Source organism: Coturnix japonica, chromosome 5 (genome assembly GCF_054131305.1).
Source record: "Coturnix japonica strain WE chromosome 5, WE-NBRP24, whole genome shotgun sequence".
NCBI lineage: Eukaryota > Metazoa > Chordata > Aves > Galliformes > Phasianidae > Coturnix > Coturnix japonica.
In genome coordinates this window covers 42440725-42462678 of record NC_140667.1, presented here as the reverse complement: position 1 = coordinate 42462678, position 21954 = coordinate 42440725, and the positions used below count along the sequence as shown (strand labels likewise).

Genomic DNA, 21954 nt, shown 5'->3' with positions numbered 1-21954 from the left:
ATTTTAAAAACACACACACACGTTGACTATTAGCAAAATTTGTTATATTTTAGAAAGAAAAAAGCAAAAACTTTTTAAAATTAATTAATTGATTTTAATTAAATCAAGTTCCTCTGATGAAGCTGATGTAATGCACTGTAAAGTAACCACTGGGAGCAAGTCTGAATGTGTATCAGCATTCTGGCACTAAGGTTTCTTTCTCTCGTATATGTCCAACTGCTGTAAGCCTTGAAGGGCTGTGTATCTTTGGGGAGCTCAAAAAATGAATGCTGGTGGTTGTGGCACAAAATGATCTTGTTCATTCTCAAAGAGTTACATGCTTGTCTTACATAAAAGGAGGAACACAAAAGTAGGTAGAGGATGCTGCTACCTGCTGAAGTACCCCTGTCCTTTGGAAACAGCAGCGGCCAAACAGACCCACCGTCCTGCTCCTGCTGAAGCACGATAGCTCAGTACTTTCATTTTGTACTGCTGGCATCTCTTTATGGCAGGTAGAGCATCGGTGTCTGAGAGTACACTGCAAAGCACAGCCTGTGCTGTCTGCTGGGGGGCTGACCTCTGTCAGGTCTTCAGCACAGGCACTTACCTGGAGTTTAAGTAACAGTACATCTTTAAATGATGTAAGCCGGGTGTAAGGCACAACTGTTTGTCATGTTCTGCTTCAGCATTTGTAGGCCTTTGAGTTGCAGTTTAGTTGTTCTTCCAACAGTCTTGCTGAGAGCTGTATTTCTATAGCTGGAATTGGTCTAAATGCTCATTTACACAATTTTGTTTTAAACTGAATGCAGATGTTCTTTAATTTCTGATTGCACTTTAATAAGCATTAATATTTTATCACTGTGTATTTAACTCCTTTATGGTATCCTGCTAAGAGTAAAATATCTGCAGTATTTCTGTACTGTGCAGAAAGGGACAAAATTCACAAGTGGTGAACTTCTAACATAAAGGAGGCGATCAGTACAGCCTTCCCTTCACACAGAAAGCCTGCAAGGCTGCCCTTACTCTCATTAAAGCCCTCTCCTCACCTCATCACATTTCTACCGCCGTGACAAGACAGTGCTAGAGGGGCTGTTTAACCATTTTTACTGCCATAACACGTTCTGGTTTTTGTTTTGTTTTGAGCACACCACTGCAGCTGTTCTCCCCACCACAGCGTATTTTTAAATCCAAGTTGCTACAAGACTTACTTCCTGTCGCAGTGAGGAGGTTAGCAAAACAGGAACAGCAATGCAATTGTATTTCATTTTAATGAGAAGATTTCTTTGTAAAATCCAGATCGCTGCTTAGTGTGTGATATCTGTTAATATCCATTATACAATCACATGGAAGAAAGCTAGACTGAATCATTGTGGTAGCTCCTCCCATTTCACAGAAATTTTGTCAAGGCAATAATACGTAGTTGTGCATTGACAAGACACCAGACATGAAAGTCCAGTACTTAAAAGACACGGACTTGTCTTTTTCTGATGTAGAAATCAGCAGGGAGCAGTCAGTGTTGCACCTCCTGCAGTAGTTTTTCAATCATGTCTGAATGGATGTTGTAGAAGGGCAGTGCGTCCACCTCCATTTCCAGGCTGGCAGATGCTCCACTGCGGACCCCAAGCTGCACCAGTGCTTTCAGAAGCTTCTCTTCCTTTAAAGAGAAATGAATACCATACAATTAAAATCCCATATCAGGCAAAAACATTCATTGAGGCCTTTATTTTAAACCCAGGGGAGACTCTGACCTCACCCTCTGGATTTATTTTACGGACATCTTTCTTCTTTTCTACACTCCTTCAAGGAGCATTATAGTACTGCACAAATAAGAATCAGAGAAACCTCCACCCAAACTACCTGCTGTAGTTTTCACTGTGCAACAAGCTGCAGGGGCATCTCTAAACCAAAAGTACAGAGGAGGAAAAGGGTATGTCAGGGAAAAAGCTTACAAACAGAATCTAAGCCGGCTGCCTGATCCGTCTCCTTTCTTGCATATTGGGTGGTGCCAATGCGCCTTTTGCTTCCTGAACTCCTTTTCTGTTGATTTTCAGAATCCTGGACCCTTAAGAAAGGGCTGGGGAGAAGAAATATCCTGAAGTTCTCTTTCCTGGAATTCTTTGAAATGATGTTTAACTTGGTATGTTTAGAACTGCAACTCTATTTTGTGTTTATAATGGTTATTTTCTTGCTTGACAGTAATGTAAGCAGATATGTAGCATGTTCCAAACTGAGCTGTTAGAAGTACACAGAGGGAACTAAATCCTTGATAGTGACCTACGGGTAAGTTATCATCATGGGATGCAAAGAAGGGATGAAATCAGCCCTAAAAAATTTTGAACTTCCTCTTGAATTTCAATGAAGGGATTCAATTGATTCAATTGCAATTGCAGGGAACACTGACAAAAAACAAACAGGTAATGTGACTGCATATGCCTTCCTTCCTTGGGGGCTATACAGATGACTTGTGTATACATGTTTGATTTACCATGATGTTGTGACAAGAAGCCCTTTAAGGCAGCAGTGTGAAAATTGTCTGTTGTTTCAGTAACCTATGAGAACTTCAGAGACATTCAAAAACAGTTATTTTTGCTACTCTGCTTTTCATTTGACATGAGATATGCCCATTAAAATCTTATATACCATCTCAGCATCTCTTGTAAAGATAATTATTCCTCTAATTTTTCTTAATAAAAAAATATAAGGAGAATAAATAGCCTAATCACATCTCAGCTTCCTTCCATCCCATTCCTCAGTAACTTACATAATACCTTGATGTAGCCACACACATGTGTATATATCTTATTCCTTGAGAATGCCTATTTCTTGTGTGAAGGCCTTTTCTGTTTAGTTTTACTTCCATTTGTGTGAGACTCTGCTTTGAGGGAAATTGTTACTACCAAACAAAGCCCTACTCTTGTCATTGACAGTTCTATAGGTTGACGTACTTCTTATGAGATATTCCCATGCAATAACATTAGGAATGTCTTTTATATCCTGAATAAATATGAATGACCAAAAATGTGTAATGCTAAAATGTCTCATATTCTCACATTAAATGGTTGGTTGGTTGGTTCTTTCTTTCCACAAAAACCTCTAAGCCATACGGAAATAATTCAGCTGTTATATCACTCTCATGTCACAAAAGAGACCTCTGAAGTGGTTAAGCAAAATTTCATTGTAATTTCAAATTGTTTCTCCTACATATTTACAAGCTCCAGCTCCTTGACCTGCTTAGGCAGGGGAAATGGTCTTGCTTACTTAACATTATGTAACTATTCTTGGTGTAGTATCCTATCAGCAAATGTTACTGTTGAACTTGTAAGAAACATACACATCATGCAGTGTGGTCTGTAAAGTGCAGTTTGCTCGCTGTCCTCTGATCAGTAAATGTTTACACTGGGAGTAAGGTAACCAAAAATAAATGAAAGAACTCCACCATAATCCAAACCCAACAAATTCATAGAGAAATAACTTGTTAGTTTGTATTTAATTCATGGAAAAACTGTCTTGTGAATGAAAAGACTGATAAAGAACAGTAAAGCAAATGACACCTTTATATATGGCTCATGATCATGCAGATCACAATTCTGAAAGAGGTACTATGCAGTTCTTGTCAATTGCTCAACTCCACAATCATGGAAGGTAAGTAAAGCTGCATTGGTCAAGATGTTTTGAGCTGATAAAGTTCTCAGCAAACCACAAATGCTTCCCTCAGTAAAATATATGTAAAGAGTAATATAGAATAACCTTCACGTTCTGTTGAGCAGGAATAGAGAGCACTGCAGTTCTGAGTTCTGTTGCGGTTGTGATATTGTTTTAACATGAGAGACACAATTTAGGAGTGGGTTATTAGAGGCAGGGTAGTATGGTCAGGTTGCTGTTGGACTTGATGATCTAAGGTCTTATCCAAACTGAGCAATTTGATAAGGCTGCAGAGAAATAACACGTGTTCTAGGAAAGTCATCTTCATTTAGTTGTTATGGTCTGTGGGCTTCATGCATGGAATGCCATTTTGGAATAAAAATGAAATATTATAAGCAGGCAGCTTGGTGCTTAGGCAAGTACACAAATACTAATGTTAAGGTGGTACCAATGGTGCTTTTTATCCTAATAGGGAATTTTTGCAGCATTAAAGGAAACCACTGGGCAAAGAGCAGCTGAAAATGGTCTGATTTGTTTATTTATTTACTTATTTTGTACTAATGGAGTTGGTGAACAATAATGTGTTCAGGCTCAGGAAATCTTCTGCACTGTTTACTGTTGCATGATTTATAATGAAAGATACAATCTCCTCTTGTCGGACAATTTGTCATTTTCTTTCTTCCCACAAAACCATTTCCATTAATTTTATCTCAATAGATTTTGTGCTGAACTTTCAACAGCTCATTATTGGATTATTATCAATAACAATCAGCAGCACAGCATTGTAAAATAAAAGCAAAAAAGGATTTCCTGTATACAGTATCCCATTTAATCGCAGTATCTCATTACCAGAAAATCTGATCACAGTAGATTTGGGATATGTTAACTTCAAGGGAAAATGAGGAGGTGAAAATGGAAAAAGCATACCATGAAAAATACTTAATTTAATGTTGGAGCTGCCTTACACTTTGTTAAAAGTCAAAGGATAGCAAATACAGCTATGCTGAAAGTCGGGATCAGTTTCAGTTTTACATCCTTTTCATGAACTACCTTTACCTTTGTAACTGATGGAAGAGCCGACAGCCAGACAGTCTTCTTTGGTAACTGTGAAAACCCAACAGCTCTCCTCAGGTAGCAATCGTGTATTTCACAGGTGCTGAGAATATACAGAGCACAAGCAATGGCATAGCCACCCCAGTTAGAGACGCCTGCAAAACAAAGGAAGCACCACAAAACCAGACTGTTGAAAATAACAATACATTAAACAAGAGTTACTGTAAACATACCTACGCCTCAGAAGTCATTAGGCACTTTGACTGAGTCGCACAGTGATGCTGTAATGGAACTGGGATGTGAATTAACTATTGACAATGATTTGGAAAATATATTGTAGAAAGATACAATTGGATAAGATGTTAAAATGCTTTCTTTTGTATTTCAGACTGAATTTCTGCAAGTTTTCCCCTACCTTACTCTCTAGTTTGTCTTCCAGCAAGAGAAAAACTCACTTGGGCATGGTCTGTAAAACAGTTTTGTTTGGTTTATGTGAAATCCATGAGCTTTTGAGGAACAGTGTTACAGCTCGGTGTATTTTGCTTTTAACAACACTGAAGCAGATGATTTTTGATGAGGTAAAGCTGTGAAGATTTTCACTAAGTCAGATTTCTTAGTGCAATGTTGCACCATTCTAGAGAGCCCCTTTTTGGTCGCAGATGACATCTGGTTAAAGAGTTCAGCGGTTTCATGATATATAAAGGCCTGGTGGAACTGATGGTTGTCTGTGTCTCAATATGTCTTTTGTTTAAATGTCATGTGCAAGAAGACATTAATTCAAATGTAGTTAATATCCACAAGCTGTCTGCAAGCTGTGATTAAATCACTACACAGCTCCTTTGTTGGGGCTGTACTGGAGAATGTTAGATCTGAAGCCTGCAGTGAGAAGTTCTCTCTGACACCTCCCCCCGAGATGCAGAACAGCCGGATTTTCAGGAGCTGTGGAGGTTGTTTCAGCTCACATAGTGACGCATTGAGGGTGCAGTGAATGTTTCAGTGCATCCTCTCAAATGTCTGAACATTCCCCTTGCTTGCTTTTAGGATCTGGGTGTGACAAGGGTAAAAATCACAAGGATTTCCCCAACATCTCCCCTCTAAAATTGCTGTTTTAGCCTCTGCAATGTTGGAAACACAGGTGTTCCAACTCAGGTTAGAAACATGAGTTCAAGTACAGCATGGACCATTCAGTGCATACACTGTCCTTGCTGAACATGTCTCTTCATAGAGGAATTTATTTAACAGTGCTTCAGATGTTATATTAGAAGAGAATTTTAAGCTATAACATTCAACTTCTGTTGTACAGTAAGATGTGCACAAGCATGGCTGCTGAAAGAATGTATCTCCTTGTGTAAGAGCAATGCAGATGATTTTGTCCAGACACAGTCACACCTCAGATGTTCACCAGTTACCCCCAAAAATTCATATACACACAGACTTTTTTTTCAAATTCTCAGCTCACCCTTCCCTGTTATTTTGTTTAAGGTGGTTTCTCAAGAGTACTGTGGGTTTGCCCAGTTGTTTCTAATTAAATGCACTTTTGATTTAGTATCCTCAGTTTGCAGTCATTCCTACATGTACAGTCGTTGCTTAACTGTTCAGAAGATGGACACAACACAGAGACTGGTTACCATCACACAAAGAAAGGGCTGAAGTAGATCAGTTGGAAAGATAGGCGTTTTCTTTCCAGTTCTCTTCACAACATCAACAGCTCTCCCACACTCAACAAATCCCTTACCAGCTACAACAGCAAAGTCAGCTGCAACATCACAAGCTATAACATCTCCATTTTTTATGTGCTTCTTCACAGCATCTTTTACCTTGCCCATTCCTAATTCATTTCCTCCATCTCCAACACCTTTATCAAGAAGAGAAAAAGATCAAATGAGTATGAATCCAACATATAACATCCCATTTATCAAACAGCCAGAATCTTTACTGAGAGTTTCTGTGAGTGTTCAAAGCTCCACCTGAGATGATTTATCCCTTTTCACCAAAAGTTTCTATAATTTTTCTAAAGTATGCATTTAGAGAACAGTGTCTCTATTTTTGTTGGTCAAGCAGAAATATGGTGTATTTATATTCCAGAAATCCTGAGTGTCAGTAATTTTATGTAATGTCAGAATACTGCTGTTGTCACTGAGAGACCTGGAGATGAGGACAACACAAATTATCAGCTTAAAAACTGCTATTAGTCTCTTTCCAACATATAAAAAAAAATGAAAAGGAATTCAATTAATTAAGTGGAAATAAATCTTTTACCTGTTCATTTAAATGGAATATCCCCAAATTTATGCTAGTTAATGTCTACAAAAAAGAATATCCATTTCCAGAACCGCAAAGAGCTCCAAATCCTCACTGCAATGTACGGCATTTGAATTTCAAATGTAACTTATGCATAATACGTGTTACAGAAGTAGAATATTTATAATTTATGCTTAAAGTGCTGAAAATCAATAAATTTAGCTGCATAAATATCTCCCATAACTCTATCCTAAACTTCTGTAAGTAAAACTCAAAGTTATCTCTCAGCAGCACTGAGGACACTGCACTCCTTTCAAGATGATTATATCAGGTTTTCTTAGAGAAAAGGACCTATTACACCAGATGGGCACATGCAGTCTCTGCTCAGGAGAATGTACTGTTAATTGCAATATAAATGATGACTGTATCTAGGCTGCTATTTTAATACAGGTAGAACAACCATAAATTGGTTACAATAATTCAAAATTCAGTAGCTTTCTCTGCTGCTTTTCACCTATAAAATACAGAATGAAGTCAGTGTCAGAAACTAGACTTAGGGGATTGTATGTAAGCCTGCTCAGATGTGTATAATGCCCACATAATGATAATACACACACCTGAGACCACTTATTTGTCTTTAAGTAACTCTGAAATCAACTCCTCTATGAGGACCTTTTCAGGGGAGCCTGTAGTTCTTCCTCTAACAATGCCTCTTTAAATTCGACACAAATGAACAGCTGTAGCCCTCAAGCTATAAGTAATAGCCCTCTGGCTATTCAGTGCCTGTCTCCTCATCTGCTTCGCTACCAGTAAGTACAAGTTCCTGTTTTGTGCTTCTTTTGCTTCTGAGACTGTAACACAGACATATACATACCTGTTGTTGTTATTCCTGGAATGGTTTGTGCAGTTAAGAATAGTTCATCTATGGGATCCACTAGGTGTTTAATATTCACTTTCCTGGCATTGTAGTAATTGCCATCAGCAGCCATCCCAGCACGCTCTATTGCTATCAGGTGATCAAATCTGATTAGACAAAGGAAGAGAGCTGTCAAAGCTGTGATTCTCACCTAAAACATTTTTGTTGGCTGCTTCTCCTGTTGTGTTGAGTTCTGCTTTGCAACCATTTGAGATGTGAGGTAAAACTTGGATACTGTTTTGTTATTTCTCTGTGTAGTTTTCTACAGTTTATTTCAGAGCTTAATCTAGTTTATCTGTAGATTTAATGCAACTTCCTCAAACCATGTCTGTTAACAATAAACAGAGACTTTCATGGACTCTTCCAAATGAATATTTCTTTGGGCCAGCCTGTTTCATGTCATATGGGCTTGCTCTGTTTCATGTTAAAGTGGGTAATGATTATGCATGTATTTATTTTCTCAAACAAAACAAAAAAGAGTCCATTAGATGATTATTTAAGTCCTCATTAGTAAAAACGTAGTCTCTGCTTAAGGAACATTACTTGAAAATTGTTCACTTGTATCTGGTCAGGGAGTTTTTTGTTTGTGTTTTATATCTTGGGGCTGTGGGTTTGAGGGATTTATTTATTTGAAGTCTATGTCAGTTTTTGGCTTGTGAAAGGACACAGATGTACTGCAGATGTCCAAAGCTTTAAGCAGAGTTTTAGTACTTAATTCTGCCTCTTAATATTATAATTAAATTATTTAGTTTCCTTCTGCAGCTTTACTGTCAAGAGGTTACTGTTTCCATTGAATTATTTAATGATTTGTGTGGGAGCATCTACTGTGACAGAGGAGACCTTAAACAGTTTAGTTGTCAACTTCTAAGAAATGCTTACTTCAGGGTTTGGGGGAATTTGTGATCAATTGAAGTAGAAGCTGGTTGTAATTAAATTATGCTTGGCTATAAAAAAAAGAAAAATTAAATGCTTTTAAAGCAGCGCATAAAAATGGAAGACAGTATCAAGCTGAAATTGTAGTGCGCACTAAGCCTGCACCTCACTGCAAGAGAGACACTGAGGCCCTGGAGTGTGTTCAGGGAAGGGCAACAAAGCTGTGAGAGGTCTGGAGTGTGAGTTTTATGAGGGAGCTGGAACTAGGATAGGCTCAGGGAAGCCTTATCACTCTACAGATCCCCAAAGGGAGATTGTGGTGAGGTGGGAGTTGGCATCTTCTCTTATGAAACTGGTGATAGGACTGAAGGGACTGGCCTCAAGTTGCAGCAGATTTAGAATGAAACAGGATGTGAATAAACTGAACAAACCGATGAACTAAATACGAGGATGAAAGATTTTTTTATTGAGAAGAAAAAAATGAAGGTGACAGGGTTAAAATGCAGCAAAAGGAAAGATCAGTAGAAAATGAACAGCATATGCCTATCTAAAGGAAATGTTAGTTGCTTACAAAGTAATGAAATGTGTATAGAACTACTTAGCAAAATTCTCCAGTGCATTAACATCAATCACACACTTGTATACATCTGAATTTCTGCCCAACTTTATACACTGAACACTACATATGCAAACAGTTCAAATCGATGTTCAGAAGTTGGTGCATGCTTCTATAACTTTGGTGTGGGCTGCCTAAAGGCAATAGGACAGCCACTTTCACAGTGCTAAGAATGCCTGGGATTTATGAAATTGCATTTGATTCTCCAGTTCTTAGACTTGAACCAAAGCTCTAGAAAGCAGAAATATTCTTTTCCCTGGTCATTCTCCGACTCCACCTCTCAGCATCCCAATTTTTTCACTGATCCAAAAACTGGGAACATTATATATAGTATTCAAATGCCTATGTGTGTTGTTGTGGAATAACAGCTGAAAAGCTTTTAATTGTTTTTCCCAAGAAAAAAAACAAAAAAACAACTATTAATAATACATTCTAAGTATTGTTTCCTTCTGTATTCCAGAAATGTGTAATCTCAGAATAATGTGGAATTCTGTACTCCATGTGTGCTCCAGTACAAGTGTTCTGATTCAAACTTTGCTCTATTCATTCTGCTTCTTAAGGGCTTGCGAAGATGCCACCTTCTTAGATCATGGCTATTGTTTTTATTATCACTCCATGCAGTTAGAGGTGTGACCCATTCTCAAATACTGAATGAACCTACCTAGGTCTTCTGGGATTCCCACTCTCACACAAAAATGTTAGAGCTGAATCGGCACTTTCCCTTTGATAACTCAGTAAGGGGACAGGTTCCTTCAGGATGCCTGGAGGAAAACAAAATAGAATTCAGATGCTACTTTTATTTTAAAGGAGAGTGGAATATTTAGGGCTCAACATGTTTATGTAGTTCTTGATAACCTTTCTACATCCTTGCTTTAAATTAAACTAATTTACATGTTAGGACTGTTAAATGGGATCTTAGGATAGAAAGCTATAGAATAAGAAGAGACATCCAGAATTCTTCCCAAGCGGCTCTCCCAGGCTCACCACCCAGGTGCCTGAGTATTAATTTGCTTCCAGCTGCCTTTAACTGAACATCATATCACTGCTGATCTGAGCTCACAGGATGAATGCTTGCTTGTTCTCTGGAGGAAAAAAAAAATCCTGAAGTAAGTTACAATGAGATTAACTGAAGTGAACCTTGGCTCAAATTAGCAAGACAGAACTGGAAAAATGTCTCTTACCTATTTGCACAGCCTCTTCAATAATCTTTTTATTCAGATCCATGGCTCTCTGATCTGTTACTATGGCTACATCTTTCTCCAAGGCCTGCAACATGGCCGCAATAGCAAGGGCTCCTGGGGGCCCGTCGTTCTCTTCCGGCGGCTCATAATTGAAGTGGGTGGGAAACCCGGTGGTTATCAACACGGACCGAGCATGGGACAGGGACAGGCAGGCCTTCAGCAGCTCCCCGGGGTGGAGTAAATGAGCAATGCCCCGATTGCCTAGGAAAGTATTTTTAGAGACTTATTAATTTATTTCAGAGAGCAGTAGACTTCTGTAACATCGCTCTCTTTTGGAAGTTTCTGTCTGGATGGATCAGTGTACTTTAATGACATAATATGGGGAGAAAGGGAAGGAAAAAAAAAATAGGAAGAAGAAAAAGAAAAACCTCTGGTCAAGGCAGGAATTGGGCTGATTTCCTCAGGAAACCTAAGAAAGTGTAGGATATGAGTAATGGGGAGAGAGCTGTGCTTCCAGGTTAAGAATTTCAGTTAACTGGGTTTTGGAAACTACTATGCTAGCATTTCTAGGTACTGGTGTAAATAACTTCCCCCCCCCCCCCAAGAAGAGTTTATTGAATATTATTTTCCTTCTTTTCACCCTCTCCTTCCCTCCGGTTATAGTCGTGCCAGACCATGTCTAACTAATGAGGCTAGATTAATACTTAGCTTCCCATGTTTTACAGAAGGTTCAATGCAAACCTCAGATGAGTAAGCCGGTTCTTTATCTCCGCTTAACTCTACTCCCTCAGGAAAGAGTTAATTCCCAAATCAATTCAGCTTGGTGAAATCATGATATTCATGAGCTGATAATGAGAGGCAAGTCTTCACTATTGTTTTCTAGTCTCCTCTTATCTTAATCTTTCTCACCCTTTTTTCCTTCTTTCCTATCGTTGAACCCAGTTTCCTCTGTCATTTTCTCTTAATTCCTCCTACATAATATATAGGCAACATATAGATAAAATGTAAATGCTAGACACAGAAGAAAGTTCTCAACAGGACTTGGATAGAAGGAGGGATATATTAGCCTCTGAGAAGTGTGGTGTTTCAAGTGAGATAAAGTACTATAGCAATGTAGGCACTCTTTTAGCAACAAAATGAGCTAGCTCTGAAGTTAGGTTTCATGTTTCTCCAGAGCGTGGCATTGTGCCATGCTGAACTCCAGAGTGGATAAAAGGAAAGGCTTTGTGAGTAAAAATAAACAGACCCAAATATATTCACGCAGCCAAACCCTGAGCTGGGGAGAACAGTCTGTTAGCTGCTTTCCACTGCTGCCTGTAAAGGATTTCAGAAAATTCATGGTAAACTGAAGTCAGAATTTACAGCAGAAAGAAGTGCCTAATTCAATACATATTTTAGGAATGGCTATGCTATTCTGTTTGGCTTTTAGTCCTTTATTCTCTTCTTTTATTTGCACACAGTCCTATCTTTCAACATTCTCGAGATCAGGTCACTTTGGTCCATCACAGAGAGCTCAGTGACAAATATGTCAGCAGAGCTTCGTGTAATTCCACCCATCAGAGAGGGATACTTGAAAAACACATGCAACTACTAGAATATCCCCGTAAGAAAACATTAGTCATGAATATATTAAAGAAACATGTTGTTTACTTAACAGTGAATGCGTACATAGCACTATGAGCTTGTTGAGATGCCCTGTACTTCACATATCAATTTCAGATTTATTCAGTAAACATTTCTTATTCCCTGTGGATGCTCTAGTCTGCTGTAAACAGAAAAGCTTCTGTGTACTTTGAGAGCATACAGTAATCATACTTACACGTTCCTTTACCAATAAAGTTGAATGGTTTAGGTCAAACTCTGTATTAAATATTACCATGAAAATTAAAACACCAAGTTATATTAACAAATATATGAATATACATATATTTAAAGATTAAAGTTGTCTTTATGTTCTTATTTCATTCTTTAAATCTGTAGATAGCTATACAAACAGTGTCATTCATATCTACTTCATAACCAATCTGTTAAAGGAAGAGATTTTTTGTTTTCACCTGGATCTATTCCAATTAGGCCCTCTAGAGTCTTTATCTTTTTTGCTGCTTCTGTTGACACCATACTGTAATGCAAAGGATCTTGTGAAATGCAATGGACTTGTGGGACTTCTCTTGAGGATCTGAGTGTAAATTTGTCATTCTTGAGGTCAGTAATAAACGTGCAGCCAAAAGAATGAGTAAAAGCCAATGGAGATCCTAAAACAGACAAAACAAAACAAAAACAAAAAGCCCCCACAAACTTCAGTTTAAACATGCGAATAAACAATGCTTTGTTATTGCAATGTATCATAATATCAGAAGCTATTTAACAACACAGAATAACTGTCTGATGAAACTTATAAAACAGGTGATATTTTAAGATACATTGCAGCAATAAAAACACTTTGAGGAAAGAAATATGTGCATATATATATATATATACACACAAAAATGCTTTCACTTCTGAAAAGCTCATGTGGGTTGTTGAGATCAGGTTTTTCTACACTACCATCTCTGGTATCTGCCTGAGGCAATTCAGGAACTGACAACTGGTACCCTTCAAGGAAACCAGTCAGGAATTAGCAAGTCTGAAAACTGCGTGAGCTAAGAACAAGTTAACACTGAAATTTTCATAGTGTGTTGGTGATGTTGTTTCTGTAGAAATCAATTAATTGTCCACGTTCTAGACTGTTGCCATGTCTCTCTATTCCTCTGAATGTAATTTTAATAGTTATAGGACAAAACTGTATTAACTACTACCTGCTGGCAAGTAGTTTTTGATTAAAAAAAATGGGAATTGAATCTTCACACAGCATCTTGTCCACCTAGAGAGGGTAGCTATAAACAGGCAAGGAATGATGGCAAAAGTTCCCTTTGCTAGAGAACTAGAAGAGGGAATTTGAGAAACACTAAAACCCTGGTGAGCAATAAGTTTATTCAGATCTGACAGCATATTACCTTCCTAATCTGAAAATCTATATATCTTTATATTAATTTTGGAAGTCTTGATACTTGGCTTACATCATACTTTTTGCTAAAATGGGCATGTTTTTGGATAAATCACTGCAGGCGTATTTAAGCAAGCAAAACATTACTTCGTTAGGATGGTGGAGAGGGAGAAGGTATGTGCTTGCTCTGTGCTGGATCTTTTGGGAATATGTGGGCAGCAATTTAAAGGAAAATAGAGAATGTGGTCATTGAGGTTTCATACATGGAACAGTTGAACTGGGTGATCTTTTAGGTCTTTTCCAGCCTTGGTGATTCTATGATTCTATATGCCTCACCAAACCATGTGACTAGACAACGCATTTGTGAAGCTAACAATGACTTAGATTTTGATAGATCAATGACTTGGAGTAATATAATGCTGTCACTATGGCTTAGTTGAGTTTTTTTGCCCTTCAAACTCACATCTGCTGTAAATGATTGGGTAAAGGGCAGGATAAGAACTCTCCCTCCCTCCCCTCTTTCTCCCTCTCTCCCTTCCTCTCCCTCTCATACACACACACACAAAAAAAAAACAAAAAACAAAAAAAAAAAAACCTGAAGGATCATTTTAAAAGCTTCCAAAGACAGTACATACTGCAGTTGATGACTGCTTCTATTCCTGTTACACTGCAGGCCCAAAACACTGGGATATCACCAGGGTGAAGGCGAACTGGATCTCCATAGTCTGGCTTGGAAAGATCTTGTATTCCCAACAGACCTGTCATTGATCAATAGAAACTCATCATAGATTTCAGGAAGCAGTAATATTACAGAAGCTGAGAGGAGAACCCCAAATCCTACCCAATAATACTGAGAGAATAATGGCAGTGGCAAGTTCCACTGAAGTGGCATACTTAGTTTGCCCTGAGTGTATGTTCTCAGAACCTGAGCTGTCTTGTTTCTCCTTTTTGTACATGACATCAGTAAAAATGTGTTCAGTTCATTTATAGTAGAAAAATGTGAACAAGGTGTGCATGCTGAGTTCCCAAGATATTATGCATCTTTTCTCTCAACATAAGAATTACAATGGTGGCAAGCAGGAATAAATTAGTGCAATGCAAAACAGGCTTTTTCTAGAACACAAGTCCTGATCCCTTAGCTTCCTGCATTATTTAGCTAAAGAAATGTGAATTCTTTTACCTCTCTGGATTGGATAAGTACATCTCACTCTCAGCCACCTTTCACTAAGTTGTCTTTTCCTTTAACACCTACTCACAGTATTCTAGGTCACTCATTTACCTATTTTTCTTTTTATTATTATTTTTAGTTTTAAAAATAAATACACAGGGGAGACCCTCACCCAATCTCTACTCAAAGTAATGAATTATCACCCATTCCTCTGATTTAAGCACTAAGACCAAATACATTACTGCAGTGTACCATTACCAGTGGCATCACTCTCCGTGCCACGGAATGTGATCTGGCTGTGTATGCAGCTCCTGAGCCCACTGACTGACAAATTTCTGTCATTCACACACATCCACACATACTTCTCCCTGTGCCGTCAATCTCTTTTCTACCCTGTCTCTGGAATCCCTGACAACAAGAAAGCATTCAAATATAAATGAAACTGCATACATTTTAGAAAAACGCAACTACACTTCTAACCCAAAGCTCTCTTGATATATAACTGCCATTATCCAAGAATTCTGTGTAATCCACTCAGTCAAAAAATATCTTTTTCTTTTTTTTCTTCTCTAATTGAGGTTTGTAGCCATTAAAGTAATTAGAACATAAAAATATAGCAGGGCAGGTACTTTAGTCTTAACACTTCCCATGGCTTCCCTTCCACCATTTTTAGTTTAATTTTTTCAATTGATAATAAAGCCCACAGGGAACAAAATAAGGAAAGTACTGACCAGGGTTACCCATGTGAACTGGTGCTCCTTGAGTTTCTTTTAATGCAGATGTTGCAAGCACAGCTGCTTCCAATTTGCTTTCAGGAACTGGTCTCATTGTGACAAGTAAGTTGCAGCAAAAAGTAGAAATACTGTAGCATGGTACAGCTGTCTGACAGTTAATAAGAACCAAAAGTATTGGAAGAATTATACCAGATAATAATATTCATTTCAAATAGTATTTAATTTTTTTTTTCTTTTAAGATTCAGAAGTGAAATCTACCACCATTAAGCTTCTTCATATAGACCACTAAATGCTCTGTACCACTTGTTTTTTGCCTCAGTACACGCAACATACAGCATGAGCTCAGAGTATTCAGAATATTGCCAGAAAACCATTTTGTACATCCTACATAGAAAATGAAAAACTAACGAAGTATCATAGTGAGAAATCAATCTGGTTTGAATCCATTCTCTCTGCTGAAATTCAGAGAAATTGTGATGTACAATAACACGTGAGGGTCAGGGCTGCTAACTGGCATTCCTTTACTGCAGAAGCAGCTTGCCAGTTCTTCATATTAAAGCCATCTTTTGTGCCTCTAGGAATGATCTATGGACTTCACTGTCCTTGTTCACTGGGATGCTGAAACACCTAATCAGAAATAAAGCAGCCAAGGTCACTAGAAGTAAATGTCTGATATATAAAATTGCATTTGAATAAGTGAGAGATGTTGTCAGCAACAGCATATAAAATGTTTGTTAATTTTTTAATAACAATTACATCTGCCACTGAATAAATGCACTGTATAGTTCTTTATTTTCACGTTCTAAAGCCACAGGAAAAATCCAAAACATGACCTTCCTACTTGCAGAACAAACTGTTACTATGATGGTTCATAACAAATAATACTGCTGCTAACTAGAACTGCTGTAGAGAGTGGGACTTGTACTAAAGTTGAGCAACAGCATAGTACATGGGTCATCAGTTGAAACTGAGAAGGAAACTAGGACTAAATTCACATGAAATGGATGCCATGGCACACAGGGAGAAAAATCTGACTGAAAAAGAATAAAATACCAAGTCAGCCTTGCAGGAAGTTGAGAAAAGCTCTGATTTGATGCTGGGTGTATTTAATCAGATATTTTCATGTACTCAACACTAGTATCTGATTCAAGCTATTGTGCAGAGTTGAAAAACTTCCAATTCTGAGTGATCAGTGTAGGCACATAATATGAATACAGACAAATAATGGAAAGGTTACATCTGTCTGTGTATCCTTACCTTATACACACTTACGTTACGTTTTTGTTCAGTATTTCTTTCAGGAATGCCAGCAGCTTGGAGTACTTTTTCAAAATTAAAGCTGCAGCAGCCTAAATAGAAAGCCACCATGTCCTTCAGTTGTTCAGCGTAATCATTTAGACTTTCTAGGGATCCAGTAAAAGCCCCATATTCATACTTTCTGTACTGCAGATGGTCAGTTCTGGTGAAATAAGAAGTTACCACAGCTTTATCATGCTTTTTGAAAACGTGTATGACAAAAATCATCCAAAATTTTTATTAAATTATTCACTTTAAGACACAATAAGGCTGCAGGATAGAGCTTACTTTATCCACTTCATTTCTTTCTGAGAAAGAGTGGGGAAAAAAAATACTATTTACAACAGGACACCCTCAGAAATATCATATGACCACTATGTCTGTGTTAATACTAAAGAAAAGAGAGGTAAAACATTACAATTTAATTCTGCTCAGACTGAAGAATTGTAAGAAATTTCATATAAGTTCCTTTTTGCTTTAGAGTAATACTTGCAGTATGGATTATTATGACAATATATTTCTCAAGCACAAAATGATCAGGCTGATTCTATCCTGTTATATTCATGCAGTTTTCACTTAAAGGTGTAACTCCAAGAAAATGCACTCATTTAAATTGTATAGAAGCATAAGCAGGTTATTCCCTGAAACACTGTTTTTTCCTAATCACCATCAGCGCTCGCTGCAGAACTTTGAGAAACAGAGTCAGTCTGTACTTACCTGGTATCAGAATTGCTACTCAGAGAAGTACACTTCCATTCCCCTGGTTTACTTCTGTACAGCAGTGGCAGTGCTCCACTGTTTGCATGGCAGAACTTCTCAAAGTCATCAGCCAGGGACTTGTGCAAAAGCACGACTCTGGCCTGAGTATAGCCTGGAACTGTAGAGTTATTCATTTTAAAATCTAATGCCAAGCTGCAAGTTGTGACCCTTAAGATAATAATCTTCTGGTACAGTGTCCATATGCAGCCCATTTCTTACAGCATTTCTGACATTTTGGCTTCCCTGAGTTTAGTGAAGAGAAATTGTCTTGGGCCGCATAGAAAATATGTAACAGAGTTAATGTATATAAATAACAAAATGTATTTTTCAATTAAAACATAAAAAAACAGCAATAAAAACATAAACTAGTGGGATATTTGGCCTTGCTTTCATTAATATAATCCATCAGTGTCTTGTTCAATGAAAGCGGCTGCAGTTCTCAGTGAGCTCTCAAGGTGCTCCTCAGAGATTTTTGGTGAAATATTACTCCTCCTGTATTTCATCCTTAAGATCACTGGTTCACAAATGTACATGCTGCCAAAAGGCAATGACACGAATAAGGCATGATTATAAAGCATGGGGTGTTTTTTCTCTGCTAAGGCAGGTCGTACTATGTCTCTTTACCAGACTTTCATCAAATTCCTCTTGGAGTTGAATGTATTTATATATAGCATTTTATCCTGGCCTTTTTTCAGAAAAGTAAATGTTGACCTCATAATCAGTATCTGTAACTCCTGGAACTGGTGATGATTCAGTTTATTGGACTTCATGACATTTCACATCTTTGATGATGATTTGCGTGACATTAACCATTTTTGAAGCTTTCACACATAAATTTTCTTGATGTACAATGCAGTGATATTTCATCAAACATGATCTGCCAGTGGTGATTTTATCATGTTCTATTAAGTTTTAAAGTCCCTCTTTTTAAGCAACCATTGCTGGGGCACCATCAGTAGCAATACCAGATACGTTGACAGGGGTTAAAGAAAACCACTTTAGTGTAATTTTTACTGCTTCATTCAAATCAAGAGATTTAGTTGCGTCTTTTAATGGCACCAAAGGAGCCATTTCTTACGTGAAATTATATTCATCATCAATACCTGTAATGCAAATGGCAGGTTGAGCCATACGCGTAACATCAGTACTTTCATCTATAGTCAAAGCACATTCAAAATTAGCAGCTTTACACTCCTAAGTTCTTTTGATAGATTTTCCTGTTTCTTCAGTTTGCCTGTTTGCAGTCTGGAGATACAAAGTAGTTCTAGAAAAATCTGGTTTTTATCAGGGCACATTGGTTCTGCCATATTTCCAAACTCAACATAAGTAAATGGTACTTCCCCCCAACCCCCTATAACATTTGCTACAATGTAAATAGCTTTTCTAACAGAGTCCCTTTGAGTTTAAACCTTTTAAAAAAGAGTTTTGCTGAGGTGCCAGGCTTGTTTTCATTTCTGCTATTTTGTCTGTAGGAAGCATTTCTTGACATGCATCGAACAGCATGTTTTTGCAGATCATGTCTTTTCAAATTGCAATCTTTTAAAACTGATACTATTTCCTTACAAATTAAGTATAGTGCCATACTATTTGTCTTGGGAAAAAAAAGTACCTATGTTTCCTATGGGTGTGCACCTGGGGCAGAGCTGCTGCCATGATGGCACAGACTGGGGAAGGCCGTAGTGCAAGCTGTGTCAAGCCAGCCATAAGCTGCAGGTTGGACATGCCTGACTTAGAGTTTGTTTGCTATGGAATTTTACCTTGAGCTGCAGTTAAACAGGAGAGAAAGACAGCTCCTGAATAATCTGTTGCCTGTCACACTGAATCTTAGGCATTGTTAATTAATAATTAAAAACACACACACACAAATTAAAAAATCGGACAGAACTGCTACACTTTCTTCACTTAGAATCAACTTTGACTTGAAAAGGTGCTGACCATTTCCATGCAACTGGTTCTAAAGACTTTTTTTTTTTTTTTTTTTTTTGCAACGTGTATCAGTGTGTCTTGGGAAGTTATTACTGTGTCAGACAGCAGACAGACCAGTGAGAGGTTGTGCAGAAGCTCCCCCTTTCCTAAAGGCTATGGTAGTCTGTCATCCAAGAGGCAGCTGAAATCAATGATCTTCTTTAAAACCTGTAGAGATCAACCAAATCCTAATTTTGACCAAAGCTAACTGAGAAAGCAAAAGATAAAACGCTGTTCCTGATGGAAAAAATGTAAAAGTAAGGCTTAAATTGAGGCCAGCATGTATTTGCATACTGAACATGACCACAAACTGCTCCTTTGGGACTACTCAGCACAAAAATTCATTTTATTACTAACGAAAGTTTCTAAATACAGAATTAGCTTCTTCTAAATACAGAAATTCATTTTTGTTAAATAAACATACTAAATATACCACAGAATAAAAGACTACATTGAGTTACCCTACAGCCTCATTCCCTGCTGCCCATGTGAAACCTACAGGCATTTTCTTCTGTGCTGATTATATTCACAGATTCTTAAAATTATGGCTTTAGTCAGTGAATTCAACTTGAAGAGCACTGCATTTGAAATGCTATTCACTTCTGCCAGAATGAATCTGTAGGCAACTTCCAGGAATACTCCAGTCAGGAAGGTTTTTTTAACCAGCTCTTAGATAACTTTATTCTTCCTCCTGATAACTATCCTGACTTTTTTATTTTTATAATGAAAAGGTATTTTTCCACTTCTTGTATCAGCCGAAGTATATACTTGCATTATGTATCCATCATTATAGATACATTCCTGAACAGTGTTAGTTAAGCAGGACATGCTGATCAATTAAGGCATAAATTCAGCATATTGTTGTCCCAGTTCAGAGAAATTTTAAAAGAGTTTTTAATGTATTTTGTGGGTGACAGCAAAGGTAACAAGCAATAGTTACTTTAGAAGTATAGTGCAACAAATGAAGCAGAAAAATGCTTCTGTGACCATACATCTCTATGTACTAATTAAAGTAAGGTCTGTGATGAACACATCATGTGACTTAAAAAATGTGATGATAATGTGTGTAAGGAAAGCCAGATTTAGTTTTTTTCAGATATTTCTGCATCCATAATTTCTCACTGACATAACGGAGAGCTGAAGAACATACTACAGCTTTGAAAACAAGGTCCAAGTACTTCACATGTGTAGGATGATGCATTTTCTCAAATAAAGCTTTGTGATTTAAGAACAAAATGTCAGGTGAATACAATGTGATTTTAAAAACACCCAAGCAAGTTAAGATTGTAAGTCAGCTTGACATTTCTTCTCATTTCCTTCATTGCTTTTGAGAGTCCTACTTTCCTCCGTAAACATCATGAACAGGAAAAGAAAAAATATATGTAAAGATATTGCTGTGAATCCAAAACAGAATCTCTTTCCACAAAGAGCTGTGATGTTGCCTTACCTTTTGCCATGCCAGAAATGTTACTAATGCGAACTCTCTTGCAATGAATTATTCTCCGTGCTTGAGGAAGGAGAGATTTCAATCCTCCAGTCAAAAGCATCTGTTCAGCCTTAATGGAAAGACGTTAGTTACACATTTTTAAACTTCTTTATATTTTTTACATTTTAAATTGCTGGAGAACTAAATTTAAATTTCCTCCTGTTGCCCCAGACAAAGATTGTTACCACTCAGAAATCCTTAGTTATACCCCAACAGGTAAAGTTAAAAGGTTACTTCATTGACATTTTCTGATTAAATGCAAACTGAATCTTTCAGTAAGTTTGCCAGAGCTGTGCACATTAACACTCTGGATAAAAAGCCCAGTTTTACTAGCCTGTAACGTAAGAAACAGATCTTTGTTTTCTGGACTATTCACTCTTCCAAAATTTGCTATGTCCTTAGAACTGCCAAAATATGAACGGATTAACTTACCAAGCTACAATCTACAATATTACTTCTCTGTTGAAAATGCTGTCACACAATTAGTGATGCAACCTTGTGGTAAATGGAGAACTATGTTCAGAAAATTTCATTTTGATATATTCCACATCTATTATATTTTTCAAACATTCATTATGTAGAAGTGAATACTCCTGTGGCTATTCTTCCACTGGGAAAACCAACATGTAGAAGTTTAAGTCACACTTTATTCAATCTGGAGAAGGAGTAGGGATAAGTATCTTAGTTACAGTATCTTACTCTTTTGACTTATATTGGAGATTAAAAATGTGTAATTCTACATTATTGATAAAGTTGAAATGTTTTTTTTTTTTTCTGAACTGGAACTATCCAGAATCAAAAAGCATTTTCCGTACCACTGTAAAGAAGTAGTAAAATGTATTTCAGAGTAAAATAATTATTTGTCTTCTTACGATTTTAACCTTTGCTGCTTTTCATGACCTGATTCAGAGATGATGTGTTTGTTTATCTAACCATGTGCTCACTCTAAGTAAAGAAACTGAACAATCCTCCAAGCAACTAAACTACCATCCTCCGTTTTTTCTTCAATTCAGGAGAAGCCATTCTTGACGTCAGTCATGAGAAGCAGTAATGATTATTCC

General features: G+C 37.4%; 1 protein-coding gene across 20 annotated transcripts in view; it reads right to left on the bottom strand.

Annotated features, from left to right (window-relative positions):
* Positions 1–1228: 1228 nt before the first annotated feature.
* DGLUCY (D-glutamate cyclase) overlaps positions 1229–21954 on the bottom strand; it is a 37566-nt gene continuing 16840 nt past the window's right edge. For 7 of the 20 annotated variants that reach the window (XM_015865280.3, XM_015865279.3, XM_015865281.3 and 4 more), the window contains 12 exons: positions 20855–20963; positions 17401–17560; positions 16645–16846; positions 15384–15534; positions 14120–14242; positions 12556–12753; positions 10502–10762; positions 9982–10081; positions 7790–7938; positions 6410–6529; positions 4678–4829; positions 1229–1633 (listed from right to left, as the gene is read on the bottom strand). In XM_015865280.3, the coding sequence (XP_015720766.1) occupies positions 1490–1633; positions 4678–4829; positions 6410–6529; positions 7790–7938; positions 9982–10081; positions 10502–10762; positions 12556–12753; positions 14120–14242; positions 15384–15534; positions 16645–16846; positions 17401–17560; positions 20855–20954 (1860 nt within the window). In that variant the 5' untranslated portion in view covers positions 20955–20963 and the 3' untranslated portion in view covers positions 1229–1489. Of the gene's footprint in view, positions 1634–1913; positions 2054–4677; positions 4830–6409; positions 6530–7789; positions 7939–9981; positions 10403–10501; positions 10763–12555; positions 12754–14119; positions 14243–15383; positions 15535–16644; positions 16847–17400; positions 17561–20854; positions 20964–21954 lie in introns of those variants that run through there. The other 13 variants (XM_085549364.1, XM_085549363.1, XM_085549362.1 and 10 more) reach the window with 7 other exon arrangements.